Below are 17,058 nucleotides of genomic sequence, written 5' to 3' on the forward strand. Positions count from 1 at the left end.
TATCTCAAGAGAGAGACTCGTGTCTGTCATCTCCGCAAATCCCCTTATAGTCTCAAACAAGTATCCTGCAACTGGTTTTTTAAACTAACCATTGTGCTTCTTATTGCGGGTTCTTCTCAATCTCAAGCAGATCATTCTTTATTCACCTTGGTCACTTCCACCAATATCATTATTGTTCTCGTCTACGTTGATGATATTCTAGTTGCTGGCAATGATCCCTCAAAAATTGAGGTTTTCAAAGGCGCTCTCTCTATACACTTTAAAACCAAATATCTCGATCCTCTCAAATATTTTCTTGGTCTCAAAGTTGTTCATTCTCTGCAATGCATCTTTCTCAATCAACGAAAATATACTTTTGATATTTTATCTGACAGTGGACAACTTGGTGCCCGGATCGCCCATTTCCCATGAAACAAAACTTGAAGCTCACCAATCATAACAACACTCTTCTTCCCGATCCTTGTACCTATTGACGGCTTGTTGGACATCTCATCTATCTAACTATCACACGCCCTAATATTGTATTTGCAGTGAACATTCTTAGTCAGTTTATGCATGCTCCTCGTGTTCCTCACATGCAAGTTGCCACTCATGTTCTTGGTTGCATCAAATGCAGTCTGGGACAATGCATTTTTTTCTCCTCCTCCAATGGTTTGTTACTGCCTACACCAATTCGGATTGGACCAGTTGTCCCACCACTCGTCACTCCACCATATGATACTTCATTCAGCTAGGCATGAGTCTCATTTCCTTGCGCACAAAAAAATAGACAACGGTTGCACATTCTTCTGCTGAAGTTGAATGCCACGCCATGGCTGTCACCACTTGCAAACTCATCTGGTTGAAACAGCTCCTCACTGGCCTTGGTGTTCCTCATTCTGAGCTCATCAGCTTACATTGTGACAATCAATTTGCCATCCACATCGCTCATAATCTTGTGTTTCATGAACGCATCAAACATATTGAGATTGACTGTCACATTGTTCGTGATAAGATCCGGTCAGGCCTCCTTACAGTCGTTCATACCTCCTCCCATAAGCAAATTGCTGATATCTTTACCAAAGTATTAGAATGGGAACTCTTTCATTATTTTTCACGCAAATTGTGCATTACGGATCAGTAAAACAAGGTTGAACTCGAAGAAGCAGCAAAGTATAAAGAAAAAAGATTGATCCATATTTAGTTACTAAAAAGGCCATAACACATCGAGTGTATCAATCAATAGAAGTACAAGGATCAGTAAAACAGTTTCCAGTTTTGGGAAGATATTACAAATTTCAATACAGACTTCTGAACTTAAACTATCGACAAAACTGCAAACAAAAACTAACGCTGAGAAATTTGACGGGCCAACCTGCAGCAATAAGATCAGACTGATGACATTTAAAATGTAGCTACTACAACGAACAAAGAATGAAAAGCATCACGCTTGGAAAGAGAACAGATCAACTCTCATTTGGCAATATGAGGCGATCTTGACCTTCTACCAGCTTTGCTGATCGAATAACATCTCCAGTTTTTATCTGTGGAAGAATGTCTCTCCCAACAGTTGTGTATCTGTTTATTGACACTGGATGTTAAAGAGAGAAATGATGAAACCATCAATAGGAAATAGCTTTTTCTCTCCCAAGGGAACTCAAAAAGTTATTACTGTCATGAAAAGTCAGAGTCTTAAAATCATACCCAAACACTGAAAATTGACCTTCATCAAATGACAACCCTCCCAAGCCAGCCTATTAAATGCATGTGCATCACAGCACAGGTGAAGATATAAGTTCAAAAATAGAGAAAATAATAATTTCTCCCCAACGGAGAGAATACATTGAACAAGAACTAAACTCAAACTTCCGCATTTCAATTTCAGTCTTACAAAATCCTGCAAAAAGCCTGAACTTGAAAATCAATTTAAACATATTATTGGGTTGTACTTACATTTCTTTTATCATAAAGATAGAAGAAAAACTGATATGGCGATGAGCAATCCTCAGAGACTTCACTATGTGCCATTGCAACCGCCCCATAAACAGAGAGCGGAAGAACTGGCAGTTCTCCATCCTTTTAAGCAGAGAAAAAAGGAAAGAAAATGAGAAGCATTACTTGCAAGAAATCTCTTGTTGATACAAGAGATTGACATACCTGCACATTTAATGTTGTTCTGTACAAGGGCTCAAATTGCCCAGATGGCTTTATCTCTAAAGGAACACTGTAACCGTTATTCTTGTCGAGCCCATTATCCGAAAGAACAGCTTGGTCGGTACGGCTAAGTTTTGCCCCGTCATATGTCCCATCAATTACCTGAAGTATTGCCAATTGATCATCTGATCCTTTCAAATAACATTTAAAAGCACAATAAATTCCAAGAATTCAGATTCACCAGAAAAAGAAGGGGTGGGAAAGATTAAACTTTATGGCACAAACATAACCAAAAACTTGGATTTTGGTGTGGCCGAATCTCAATAAATTAGAACTTCACTTTGTTTGTCAATCTGTTATCATATCCACAATAGGCTCTATTTCTCATGAGCTTGTCAGATCTTCATACTTATAATCCTTGCATCCCTATTTTTTCCCTCCTTACTTCTTTTATGGGAAGAAAGAGTTTTCCACCAAATGTAACACTCACAAACCAAGGAAAAAAAAAATCTTTCAGCAAAGTATCATATCATCTGGCCAAATTAAAGCGATTCTGAGATGAAACAATAAGTTACATCTACTACAAAACAAGATACTGTAAAAGTAAAAATATGATGGTTAACACATTAACTACATGATTGAACCTTGAAGTGAAAAATGAAAATTAGCCCTCCAAGTATACATAAATTTATATGTATGTATACATGTGTGTGTGTGTGTGTGTGTGTGTGTGTGTGCAGCCCAAGAGTAAGGATCAACTACCTTACCAGCTTTGCGAAATTCCCTGCCGTTAATGGTGCTGAATATCCATCTACAACAACCTGAATGAAGAGGTAAAGTCAATGCCTTGGTCCAGCCACCATGTTGGCACATAAAATCTACATTTTTAATAGTACAAGAGGAAAGAAGTTGTTGACCATTTAAACATTTCACAGAGTGCAACCAAAAGCAAAAGCTCATCCCATGAGTACTCCAACTGGCTCAGTTGGGAAATAAATGGAACACTAGACTTTAATGCTGTTAAGATGAGGCTTCACAAGCAGGCACACACACTTGATGAGCACACACATACACAGTTACTGTTGAATACCAACATCTTAAATTAATACACCATCAAAGACAATGCAAATCATCAAGCATCGGCTTCAGAACTAATTATAATCTATGCCCAGACATTATTTGACTTCTGAATCCTTAGCACAATGCACAAATGGTTCATATTATGGTGCCCTCTGTTTGTACACAGCTGAAGTGAATATCCCCCAAAGTTAGCAGGCAGCGTATAAGAACATTGTAACAGAAATTAACAAGGGAAGTGGAAACAATTTCAATCGGCCGCTCCTATGCCAGATGCCTAACGTCTACCATTTTGAAGACGGGTATGTCATTCACTTATTATGTAAGGAGAAAGAGTTACCAGATTCTCTGATTGTCATGTTACATCTTTCAAAGAGAACTCTGGCTTGAGGTTCTAATTGGTCGTTCCAGCACCAAGAAGTCAATAGTAAAGCTGTCGGTGACAGTGTTAAGCCCCTCAATGATGTGCAAATAATACAAGATCTCAAGATTCCAGAGATCAAACAAATTGTGCCAATAAATGCATAATTTGTTAATATACATTCAATGTCATAAAACAATTATGTGCAAGATTGCCTGATACGATAATTTATCCTTCTAGAAATGTAAGTTTTAACATACCTGAATTGTGGCAGTCTTTCTTGGTTCACCACTAGCTTCTGGAGAAAATGTTGAACCATCTCCTTTCTCAATTGTAAATTCAACAATTCCTCTCCCAGTAAGCCTACAAATTAGCAAGAAAACTATTACTTGTTCAAAAAACTGATGGACAATGGCAAATGCTACTTAGCAGACCAAATGAGGTTTTCCATTGCGGTTTAAACGTTTCTATGTGACATCCAAACAGCTAATAAATGTCTCAAATATCCCCAAAAGAGTTAGTGTATAGATCTCTACTGACTTACAAATAATCACTAAAAACCTGCTAGAAAAATTTAATTTGTGCCTCATATATTAAGTCCTCATCAAGTTAATTCGGAAATATTAGCTGAAAATCTCTGGAAAAGACTGACCTTGGATATTTCAAGTACTGCCCGGGCAATAAAAATGACAAGCCTGGAGCCTGTTACAAACAATATTAAGTTGAGATTTGGATCACTTATGCTATTATGGTGATAAATGTAGCTGTCATATATATCTTTTTGAACGGTAGCAAATGTAGCTGTTATATGAATACATTAAATGGCCTTTAAGTCAAAAACACTTCAGGTTTCCAACAACAAACAGAAGAAAAAATCTGAGGAATTATCTCAAGTGTCATTATATGCCTTCCAACAAGCATCCCTCTTTTGATCTTAAATACACATTTTAAGTAATGCTACTCATAAGACCATGGGCGTAATACCCATGTAACACCAATAATGTTGCAAGCACGTATCTCCTTAAAAAATTGAAATTTGAAAATCCAACCATAACATTGAAATCATACATGGATTAAGAGTTACAAAAGTAATATATCGCACTGATGAGTTCCATTTACCTGCAACAACTCCAGCTCTGCAACAGTATCAAGTGAAGATGCCAGGCCTAATGATACTTTATCTGGGTCCTGGTCCTTTATAGATACAAGAAGGGCTTGCAATCCACCCTGGAAAACCAACGGAACTTCAATAATATTCTGGCCGGCTTGACAGTCAACCATAACAACCAAGTTTGTCAAGATATTACTAAACAATTTAAAGACCTTTATAACCATCAAAACTTATTTGCTAATTGATCAACCAATAGGGATATTCTAGATTCTGTATACTGGTTCTGAAGAAAGATAGAAATACAATATTGTGATGACAGCCGTCATGTAAATTGAGAGAGATTTCTTTCTTCCGAAGTATCTTTGCATACCTTCCCATCAATAAGCGATGCATATAATGTGGAACCCTTTTCCTTCAGGTCGACTGGTAGACTCGCCAAAACAGAATCCTTTTCATCCACCGCTATCTAAAAATAGGGAAAAAAAATTATGAAAAAATAAAAGTTCAGAAGTCATTGCATTGGCATAACATTCGTATAAAGAACAAGCATATAATGATAATTAGACATCAGGGAATGCTAGCTGCTCCTCCTGTAATGCACTATAAGAAAGGAACCCCCCTCCTCCCCCCAAAAAAATAGAAATAAAAATAATATACCTTCAAAGCTTTCTTCACATTTCCTTCCATAGTTCCATATGGCTTTCTCTGTGGAATCCTCAGCAGGTAAGAGATATCCTCCAGAGAATCCTAGAAGCAGAGGCAAGATGGTCTGCAATCTGATTATACTGTTAAAGTTACAAGAGGATAGAAACAAGTTAATCGTCAATAGTAACCTGAATAGCCTTCATGTTTGTATTTGCAGGGATGGCCTTCCTCAAAGCAAGTTCTCCAGTTCTTGGAACCTTGGTATCTGGAGAATAAAGAACTGCCCTTGCAGGAGATATAGAAAAAGAGTCCCAACCAAACAAAGGAAGTGGAGAAGAAATTTGAACCCATATAAGGATTACAACAATCAGATTTTCAAGCTTCTTCAGTCCAAATCTGCATATTGACATGTAGAAGTTTGCAGGAAAATCATGCCTTTCTGCCACTTCCTGCATGATAACAACCCGTTTCGGAATGTGGGAAAACTGGAAAATAATTATTATCTTATCTTCTAATTAAATAAATAATTTAGCCTTATCAGCATTTAACGTGGCTACAACTGGAAAAGGTGAATCATTGAAATGATTTTGACTCTCACGTCAGGCACGTAGAATGGGCAACAACAGAAGATTAATAACTTGAGAACTTGCAAATCATTTGAGTTAAGAAATCAAGTGGATGCAATAGTAAACATCGATCATTGCACATCATGGTTATTCGACGATACCAGTGTCATATGCGGCATTGTGCTTCTGACCACAGGTTATAATTTCCGGCCTCCTCATAAAATACTAGAAAGGTAGAATAAATTATTCAACTAAGTAAATATCTGCGTTGCATATGATTTTCAAAAGTTGCTGAGCAAAAAAACGTATGATTTTCAAGAGACTTCGTAGAAAATTTATCAACATAAATTTTGAAATGTGAAGTGAATAAATGAAATTATCCACCAAGTTAGACATTTGCTTCATAGCTTTAAAATACTCCGATTTTTTGGTTTTATGAAAATATGGGCGAAGAACAGATATGTTAATACTTCACATTGGAGTAATTGAATTAGGGGCTAAATCCGAATTTGCTTCCATAAAACCTCAAATCCAAAAGCAACATAAGCATCACAATCAGATTCATAACATCAGCAATGTTTGTATATTGCAATCTCACATAATCAAAAGGTTCCAATTCGTCGTGCCCATTGGACCTTAATATACGACACGGATAGACATGCTGTTCAAATGCACAATGCACAAAGAAGCGATCAATAAAAAAGAACGAAGGGACTAAGGGAGTATTCGACAAGATTTTTCACTCAAACAACATATTTTTCGACGTAGCTAAAATTCCAGTCAATCGCAATTTGAACTACCACAACGGTGAAACCCATAAACCATGTTTTGAACATAATCGAACCAAATGAAAACCAACCTCGGAAAATTTTCTCTTGGAAAAGCAAAGAATTCTGGAGCGGCCTTTTCTTGCTGGGTCTTTGCTAAGCATTCGATTGGAACAAACTGTGAAGTGGGTAGAGAGAGACACTCGCTTTGGAACGGAGGGAGGGATAAAGACATGGAGAGAGAGCTTGTGATAGATAATGGCTGAAGATAAAGGGAACGCCATGAATGGAGGTTGGACGTTGCAGAGAGGTTTTGGCGCGCCTCATCCAGAAAGTCTATCTGAAACATTTTCTAATGGTTTTGTATGGTCGCGGAAATTAAAATGACTGGTATAGCCTCCTCCTAGTTCTCTACCCCCGACCACGTGCGGGTTGTTAAAAATTAAATTAAATATTATTATTATTTTAATATTTAAAAAAATTAAATTATTTATTATATTTTATATAAAAATTTATAATAATAAAGTGAGATAATATAAAACATTCTTATATTCAGAACGGTGTTTTTAGATGTTGAAATGAGTTGAGTTGAATTGAGTTGAGATGATAAAATATTGTTAAAATATTATTTTTTAATATTATTATTATTTTAAAATTTAAAAAAATTAAATTATTTATTATATTTTGTATTGAAATTTAAAAAAATTATAATAATAAATTTAGATGAGTTGAGGTGAATTTATGATCCAAACTCACCCTTACAGTCTTGCCCCCAGAAACTGATAACGTATTAATGAAGAAAAATGATTTAGACACCACACTTTTTTACTATATTTTATATAATTATATTTTAAATGAAAATTTTTTTTTAAAATAATTTATAAAATTAATATCATTTTATAAAAATATCTCTATCTTAAAATATAATTATAAAATATATTATAAAATGTGTTGGTGAAGACATAATTATTTATCAAGAAATACTGTTATTTATGTACATCAGCTTCGCACTAGTATGCCTTTGATCGTGCTTTGGATTCCTATCTTCCTTCTTTTGACAAAAATAAAATAAAATAAAAAATAGTTTCAGCATATAAATAATGGGAGTCTTTTATTCTATCATAAAGTGATATATAATTAAAATTATTTATATTAATTTTTAGTGACATGACATAATTTATATTAATGCTTGTAATTTCTTGCCATCTAAACCCCTTAGAAATTCACAACAGTTTTGGACAAAAAATGAGGAAAGCTTAATGTTTTACGATCCAACGGAAAATATGTTTATATTATTGCTCGCTCGCGAAGTGAGTTGCATCTCAAGCCCCTATTAACACTGGATTTACGGAGACAGGTGATTTTTCTGAGAAGTTTGAATTAAAAGAGATAAAACTGCAAGAAGAATTAGGTCCCACCGAGATTTGAACTCGGGTTACTGGATTCAGAGTCCAATGTCCTGACCACTAGACCATGGGACCAGCGTTGCATTACGTGCTGTTTAATTAAAATATAATGTTTTTTTAATATTTATCATTTGAGAGATATATAAACATAAATAAATCTTGAATGAGTAGAAAATGGTCATAATTGGTTCACTTTAATAGAGCCGCAAACAAACAATAATAGTACAAATACTTATTTTCTTTGGGAGGAATTATCATGGATTGGTCATGATATTATTATTAAACCAAGCCCAATGTAGAGTATTTTCATTAAAATGGACTTAACTCACTACTTTACCCTCCTATCCTTTTAAAGATTATTATTATTATTCTCATTTTATTTTATTTTATTTTTCCTAATTGTAATCATATATCTCAAGCTCCAAATCTCATCTTAAACCTTTTGAAAACAAAAACAAAAACAAAAAAATAAAGAGCATTTGTTGACTCATACACTAATGGGTTAAAAATTGGAAAAAAAAAAATGTTGGATCTACGATCCAGCCCAGCTAAATTAGTAGTAGAGTGCCTGAACATGGTTGTTTACAGATGGCGGCATGGTGCATGTAAAGGATGCTTGGGCCACATGGTGTAATTAATAAGTTTCAGGATCGAAACAGACGTCACGACTACCAAGAAAATAATTAATTATCTCACGAATGGTATACCACCGATTGAGGCTTCGTTTGTATTTACAGTCCATCTCAACTCATTTAAATTCATCTCATTATTATTCACTATTATTCAATAACTTTAACTCACAAATTTTATTAATATTCACAATTCATCTCATTACTATTTACAATCCATCTCAACTCATCTTTGAATTCAAACGATACCTGAGTTTTTTATTTATTTAATAATTAAGTAAATATTTTTTAATAAATTTAAAAAAATATTTTAAAAAAAAAAAAAAAAAAAAGAAGACTATTTAGTGACTCTCTCAGTAGCCTCCCTCTGTGGAGTAGCACCACCCATTAATAAATTAATTAATTAAAAAAAAAAAAAGCCACGACTCACGAGGGATCAACCTCGTCAAGGATATCTTTATTAGGCGCCATCGCTGGTTTTTTACAGCCCTTGTTGTTAATTTTGCCTCTTTTATTTTTTGTTTTGACGTAGGGACAACAAATATATTGTATCAAACATTAATAAATTTCGAATCCGAAAAGGATTTTACTCTCATCTTTTTCCCCGAGATTGTAGCATAAGATTCTGCCTTTCTTTTTTATAAAATATTGAACGCAATGTGTCACTATAATTATGTTTGATTATGTTTTCTTCACATGCCATTATTTCTTTCTTCCTACCTTGTCTCTTTAATTTAAACTTCCATCTGCCTTTATATTTCTCTTTTTTTTCTTTCTTTCCTTTCCTACCCCCAAGGGAGCAACACCACATGCAGATGCAGCATCAAATCATAATCTAAATGAAACCAGAGACGTACAGCGACAATGCCATCAGCTCTATTTTATCATAACAAGATTATAACATTATTCGTAGACCATGTGGATAATATTAAATACTTTGAAACAAAAAATTATAGAAAGTTTTTTATTCATTTCGAACAAGCTACGATTTGTACAAAATTCAAGTAGTTATCCATGAGAATTAAAACGGCGATACATTATTATCGTAATTACAATAAAAGGATATTACATCTAAAATATTATCTCTCTCCATCCGGGTCGGCTTCGCCTTCCCAGACATTTAAAAACCCACAAAACCATATATTTGGTTTTTTTTTTTTTTTAGTTTTTAATATATCAGTCATCAGAATTAGAATGGCATTATTGCCACGTTGCTCAGCATCTCCACTCGAGCCTGACCTCGCCAAGGCCCACCACGGGCTGACTGGGCTTGCGAAACGACACGATGTGGCTGCTGACCATGAAAGCCGTCACCGGCTCCGACACCCTGATCTCCTCCATCTTTAGCTCCTGAAGCCTCCTCGCGTACTCCGGGACATGCATTAGGTCCCACACCACCCCGATCCCACCGGGCTTCAGCACCCTCACCATCTCCCCCACTACCCTCATCCTCTCCGCCGCCGCCTCAACCGTCCGGTTACCGTGCTCCTTTCCAACCGTGTGCACAAACACTCCCGACATCACCACGTCGAAGCTATTGTCTCCGAAAGGCAGCCTCCTCACATCTCCCTCCCTGCAAGTCACATACTCCCCCACCCCCTCGAGTTTCGCTGTCCGCAACGTCCGTAGGGTCTTCCCCTTCGACCGGTCCAACCCGACTACCCGACCAGAACTCCCCTCCTTCTTCAGCTGCGTCGCCACGGCGTTGAGCAGGATCCCTCGCCCGCAGCCCAGGTCAAGGGCGTGCTTCACCGTGGACCAGTCGTTAACCGCGCTTACCATGCGGAGAGCCATGTCGTGGTGGAGCGGAACTGCGGAGTAGAAGAAGTTGGCCGCGGCGAAGAACAAGCAGACGGCGGAGAGAGCTGTGACCGATCCGGTGAAACCTGCGGCGAATCTGGCGACGCCACCTGGAACTGCAGCGGTGCGGGCGAGGAGGGACTCGAAGAAGGCTCCGATGGGGTCGAAGTAGACGAGGTAGAGGACGGAGAGAACTGTGAAGAGGAGGGCGTGCAGTAAGAGGAAGAGTAGAGTTTGACACTGGTCCAAGCCGTAGATCGCATAGATCTGAGTCCAGTCTCTGCTCGTCATTTTACCCATTCTCTTTTGGATAAAACGAAAACCCGCCAACCGAGCAGATATCTGGGTGATCAAGAAATCGTCAAAGTTGCAACTTCCTTCCTGTTTGGTTACCGAGAAATTAGAGAGAGAATGAGTAGAATACAAGAAAACGTGAAATTTAATTCTTCCTGATAAAATTATCAGAGCCGTGAAAAAACTGCTGGCCAATTAAGTAGAGTATATTAGTATATCACTAAAAAGTCAGGAAATGCTGCGACTCATTTTGTTTAAAATTTTCCCTGCATTTTCTCGATAAGCAACATACCCACTAACACAGAGTGCTTTATTTCCTGTATTTATATGAACTTACAATGACGACGTCTGGGAATTAGCTTAGACCCTCAGATCCAGGAGCTGCATGGTTGGTACCTTTTGCCGATCCCAAGATGGAAATCAAGAAACGCACAGAACAGAGCGCCCTATCAGTCCAACACCACAATTTCCAGCAAAGGACCCCAAAGGACCTTTAAATAGAGAGAGAGAGAGAGAGAGAGTCGCACTAAAAAATCTGCAAATGTCAGTTCTGGTACACAGAAGACAATGAGGAGGAAATCATTCTCGAGCTAAATCACTGGATTTCGGTCGGCCGTCTTGCGTTTTAGTGTTGTTATTAGAATTATAAAGAGGAGGCAAAGCTCTCCAAATTGAAGCACAAACAGAATCTCGAAGCTACAAAAAATGGCACTTCAGAGTGGCTGTGAAGTTGTACGGACTCATGGAGGTTGTGAGTGGAATTGGTGGGAGTGCGCTCCTAGACCTGGTTATGTATATTGGAGTACGGTGCGCCGGACGGGGGTGGTGAAACAAGTATTTAGAGGACTGTTTACCGGGTGATCTGCTCAACCGGTCACTTAATTCTTTTTTATAAAGTTCTTTTTTAAATGCCAAACAAATTCGGTGGTACCTTATTATGAGTAATTAGGATTTGGAGGTTATTAAAATAAGTCGGTGCCTTTTTTGGGTTGAGTAAATATTTTGTGATTATCAATTGTCATGATGAAAGAGAAAACAAATTAAAATCAATGCGCAAGTATATATAAAATGTAGGATAAAATAAATGTAATTTTCCTCTCATAAAACAATTTTTTTTGGAATAAAATAAAATGAGATTTCTTTTTTCTTATCAATTTAAGGGTCCGCTTGAATACATAGATGAGATCAAATATAATCGCATCTAATTTAATTTTAATTAATATTTTTATTATTATTCATAAATTATCTCATCTCACTATCTAATCGGTCTTAAATCTATACATTTCTCTATTGTTTTAATAATAATGAATTCTAAGATTATTCTATTGTGTTTAGTTGTTAACTAAATTTAACTTATTTTAAATTAATTATTTATAAGATATATTTTTTTTTTAATTTTTAGTAAAAAAAAATTAAAACTCACAAAACTCAACTAATTTTCAGATGATTTAAAAAACTTTTCGTCAACGTCCATTAAATGCAGAAGAAATATATATGAGCCATTAGGCTCCGCAAATCATGGAATGTAAATAGTGGGCCGTATATGAAAAATGAAATGCCTTTGGGATTGATGTAATTGAAATTTGAAAGCTCTTTAGTTAAAGCCTTTTTGACTTGAGCACTTTGGCTCGTCCCATTCCCTTCCGTTCACCGGTCACACTACCACTGGCGTGGCTTTTTTTTTTTTTTCTGTTCCCCTGATATCAGACCATGCCACAAAAGTTAAGTCCGTCCCTCTCAAGTTTCACCGGAGCCTTCAAAAAAAAAAAAAATTAGAGGTAGATTTCCTTATCTGCCCACGGCATGGAACCCCTCTCTCTCTCTGCCGTCTTTGAAAGTGACCCAACTGACCCTCGACTTTTCTTCAAATTTTCAAAATGCTTGCCAAAAATATAGATGCCCATTCTTGACGACGCGTTTGTAAGTCAGAAAGACAAACTTGTCCCTTTATGTAAAAGCATATAGATTACAATTTACATGCATATAAGCTAATGGAACACACAAGACTAACGAATTTCTTTCTCATGAGAGAGATGTTGGATCAAATGACAACTTGTAAATAATAATAATAATAATAATAAAAAGAGTAGAGCCCACCCCCTTTAAAACATTCTCATTGACTTGGTCAAATTCATCTTTAAAATTTAGCCAATATAACACTTTTTTATATTTACCTATTCTATTTAAACTCAACCCCCACATTGGATTGTCTATTCACTCTCTATATAATAATAAAATATTATTAATTTAATTATTTTTTTATTTAATTTATTTTTATCACATTTTGTATCTCTACCAATTAAATATTAATAATTATTATATTCTAATTAAATTAATATTAAAAAAATTATATTTTCAAAAGTCATTTAATGTTAATAATAAAAAATATTTGATTAAACTCATTTAAAATTTTATCTAAATTTATTAATTACAAATCAAATAGTATTTTTGTTTAGAGTGAGAAATTAATATTTTAATATTTGTTTGGAGTGAGAAATTATTATTTTAATATTTGATAAATCAATTGTAATTCTCTATATTTAGCTAATTAATATAGCAAAAATTTAAATTATTTTAGATTTGTTCAATTTAATGTGAAATATTTTTTATATTAATTATATAAATTTTAATCAATCTTTTCATTTGTTCAAATCAATAAATATGCTCTTAAAAAAAGTGTGAAGTGAGTGGGCTCCAAACAAAAAGAAGACGCGGGAATGACAGAGAGGGTACGGCCGTGGCTGAGGAAGGCACGAACTCCACCGCTTTTGACCATTTACACCAACAAGTCTTACATATGATAGAACCCGACTGACTTGGACGTTTTTGACCGAGAAAGATTTTATAGAAGATAAATGTTATCTATCAATCATCATTCACTTCTATATTTTATATTTATAATTTTTTTTATAAAATATATAGATATTTTTTATAAGATATAGAGATATTTTTTATAAAATATGAAATGTATAATAATAAATAATAATTGATGATAATAATTTATCTTTATAAAAATAGTTTTAGGCCTCGTTTAGATACATAAACGATTTTATCTCATTTTATAATTATAATTTTCTTAAATTTTTACATAAAATATAATAAATAATTTAACTTTTTCACATCTCAAAATAATAATAATATTAAAAAATAATATTCTAATAATATTTTATTCAACTTTTAATTTTTATTTAAAATCATTACATCTCATCTCACTATCTAAACGGGACCTTAATATATAATATGAAATTATGTTAGGGACTTGCTAAGTACACCAAACCGCGTACCAACATTTACATAGTTTGTTTTATTAAAAAAAAAATTTAAAAGAAGAATAAGGTCATCTGTCTCACAAAAATTATTTTTGAGAAGAGTTTAGATAGTTTGATATGGTTTGTGAATAGAAGTGAGATTATTAATTGAAATTAAATTAGATGATCTCACATCTGTATCCAAACCGTTTGGATATAAAAACGATTTCATTTCATCTCATCTCATTATGTAAACAATACATTAATATATCATATGAAATAATATTAATTTATAAATTTATTTTTATAAGATTTTTTTGTGAACATAGTACTTCTCTTTTTATTTAAAGTTTGTGAACATAGTACTTCTCTTGTTTTTATTTTATAACAAGAAAAGATTGTTTTTCCTCAATTTTTCTCAACAAATTACACAAAACAATATATTTAAAGCATGTGACGTTGGTTAATAAATAGCATTTTATTTTATTTTTCATAATTATGATGAATAGTACAGCAGCAAATAATGTGTTGACGTAAAGAAACCTACAAAATAAATCAATCTCAGGCCTAAAAGGCTAAAAGTCTAAAGTCTAAACCAGGCTTAATTAATTCATTCAACAACTACAAATTAAGTTCAATGTCTCTAATACTCTTTAGTCGTAGGAGACGACCTACGATGTTTATTGTATTTTTATATTTATACTATGATTCAAACTTCGAAATATTCCTCTAATTCTTTAAGATCTCTCTATATCTTGCTCATCAATTTGTCTAGAGAAATAACAAAAGGAAAATGATAACTTGTCATATAATTGCGTTCTCTTATTTTGACCGTTCATATATTTTATTTTAATTTTTTATTTAATAATAAAAAATAATTATTAGTAAATTTTTATATTTTTAAAAATATTTTTAAAAAAATTACACTGAGAGTGTACCTAACAGTAAATACTGGACGGCGGACTAGCATTGTCCTAGCAAAAGTATCACCATGAAATGTAATGACATATTGTGTCGGTTTCTTTGTTTTCTCTATCTCTTCTCTCCCATCAAGGGTACAAAAAACAAAAAAAAAATAAAGGAAAAGAAATCCAATGAACCATTTGAGTTATCCTCACCCTCTCAACCTAGCCAGCTCAATCCAGCTTAATGGCAATAATAAATAAATAAATAAATAAATAAATATGAGATTCATGTTAAAAAATTAATATTTTAATAATAAATCTTATTATTTTTTAAAATAAGTGTGAGAGATTTACAATCTTGAGACTACTTTACTTTTATTCACTAATATTTATAAACAATTTACGATTTTGTTAGTATTATTTACTATATTTTATTAATATATAGCATCCAAACAAGAACTTAGCATTCGTCAAGTAGGTAGCAAATAGGTGGAATTACTATTTTTAGAACTAGTCAGTTCAATAACAGTTCATAATTTAATGCTACAGGACCATAAATTCCCAACTGTAGAGGGAAGCATTTATGGATCGATGAGGTAGACGGGGGATAATACAATCCACAATTATTAAGGGCTGCTAGGCATATTTTGTGGAAAGAAATTACAAATTTTTTATTGAGTAATGATATCTTTACATTTTTTTTATTATTGTGTTAGGTTATTTTTTTTTCTTTTTATTATTTGAATCTAGACTAAAAATTAAAGAACATGATCTTTTTACGTAATTTTAAAGTGTTAGAATGTACAACAAAAAAATACATCAAGCTCAGCTTATAAAATTACTTTACAAGTTTTTCCAGATTGATAAATTTCAAGTGTTTCCTCTTAGTGACGAAGTGTACTACGTAGTATAAAGTTATAATAACACTTAACAAATCTACAGCCTAAATATCTTATCAAGAGATAATAAAAAAAAATAGAGAACTTTTATGTGTTTCAGATAGTTCCAAAAACCAATTGTCCTCCTCCACACGGCTAGCCTTAAAGGCCAGCCTTCAATTGCCATATTGAATGGCAGTCACGCATGGCATTACAAACAAATAACGCATGACTTTACATTGCAGTTAAGGAGGAGGTCAGCCCCACGTGGGCGCCCCTCCATCTAACATAAAGATAATAAATTCAATCAACTAATGTAATAATATAATTTAATTAAAAATAAATTTAATTTTATAAAAATTAACATTCTTTTACTATTTGAGTTAATTTTTATCAAATTGAATTTATTTGTAATTAAATTATATGATTAAGTTAGTTTATTGAATTTATTTTTCTCCCAGATTATGCAAGAATGTATTTTATTTTTTCCATTTTCCCTTAGAGTCTCATGTATTTTATTAAAAATTCAGCTTCCTAACGATCTTAAAAAATGAAAATAGGGATTGAATAAACAAGGTTTTATTTTTCAAAGAAAAAAAAATCCAATATTTTATTTGTGATTTTACAGAGATAACATAAATTATAGTCATCCATCGGTCCATCTAGATCTTCATTTCATTTATTTTTTTCACTTGTGTTACTGACCAAACCTAATTATGAAAATATTTATAATCTAATTATATATCTATTTTACTTTCTCATTTCATGGACTAATCACCAATCAGCATCGTCTCCGGCCTTGGGGCAAGATACTTGTCTTTTGCTGCATTTTTCATAATTTATGTTTTTTTTTTTTTTCTTGGCAAGTAAGCATTTATAGATAAATTAACGAATACAAGATACAAGTTCGGTGGGATAGGAATCCCCTATAGTCTTCTCAAAGCCAACACATATTACAACACAAAAGTAAAAACATAAAGGGAATGATCGGAGCCAAAAAAAAGTGACTCTCACCCAATTCCCATAAAGGGAGACTGTTTGGTGACGATTTTTATATAATCTGATGAACAAACTATTAAACTACAGCTATAAGCCACAGTACAAAGGAGTGTGCTGCAATGTGTTGGTCTGGACTGGTTGGAAGGAACTGTCGCATTCACTTTCATTCGATCTTTGGTTAGGAAAAGTGAGAACATAGTGTAGCAACAAAAAATTGAGATGAATCGCCTGTAAGGGGC

General features: G+C 33.9%; 2 protein-coding genes and 1 non-coding gene across 4 annotated transcripts; all 3 read right to left on the bottom strand.

Moving 5' to 3' along the window:
* Positions 1–1,153: 1,153 nt before the first annotated feature.
* Positions 1,154–7,001, bottom strand: LOC108993134 (peptidyl-prolyl cis-trans isomerase CYP37, chloroplastic). 2 transcript variants are annotated; one of them, XM_018967910.2, is made up of 12 exons: positions 6,753–7,001; positions 5,516–5,776; positions 5,340–5,429; positions 5,053–5,148; positions 4,691–4,798; positions 4,224–4,273; positions 3,832–3,934; positions 2,901–2,954; positions 2,137–2,295; positions 1,933–2,055; positions 1,684–1,733; positions 1,154–1,557 (listed from the first exon to the last, which is right to left on the bottom strand). In XM_018967910.2, the coding sequence occupies exons 1-12, from the start codon at positions 6,942–6,944 to the stop codon at positions 1,446–1,448; spliced, it is 1,398 nt and encodes a 465-aa protein (XP_018823455.1). In that variant the 5' UTR covers positions 6,945–7,001; the 3' UTR covers positions 1,154–1,445. The 2 variants fall into 2 exon arrangements, with proteins under 2 accessions (XP_018823455.1, XP_018823447.1); XM_018967902.2 differs by having other exon boundaries at positions 1,154–1,570.
* A 1,068-nt stretch (positions 7,002–8,069) lies between these two features.
* On the bottom strand, positions 8,070–8,141 carry TRNAQ-CUG. Its single transcript has one exon. It is a non-coding gene; the product is annotated as a tRNA-Gln (tRNA).
* A 1,562-nt stretch (positions 8,142–9,703) lies between these two features.
* LOC108993146 lies at positions 9,704–11,603 on the bottom strand. The gene is made up of 2 exons (XM_018967931.2): positions 11,127–11,603; positions 9,704–10,876 (listed from the first exon to the last, which is right to left on the bottom strand). The coding sequence occupies exon 2, from the start codon at positions 10,793–10,795 to the stop codon at positions 9,911–9,913; it is 885 nt and encodes a 294-aa protein (XP_018823476.1). The 5' UTR covers positions 10,796–10,876; positions 11,127–11,603; the 3' UTR covers positions 9,704–9,910.
* Positions 11,604–17,058: the final 5,455 nt, after the last annotated feature.

The sequence above is a fragment of the Juglans regia genome, chromosome 9 (genome assembly GCF_001411555.2).
Source record: "Juglans regia cultivar Chandler chromosome 9, Walnut 2.0, whole genome shotgun sequence".
NCBI lineage: Eukaryota > Viridiplantae > Streptophyta > Magnoliopsida > Fagales > Juglandaceae > Juglans > Juglans regia.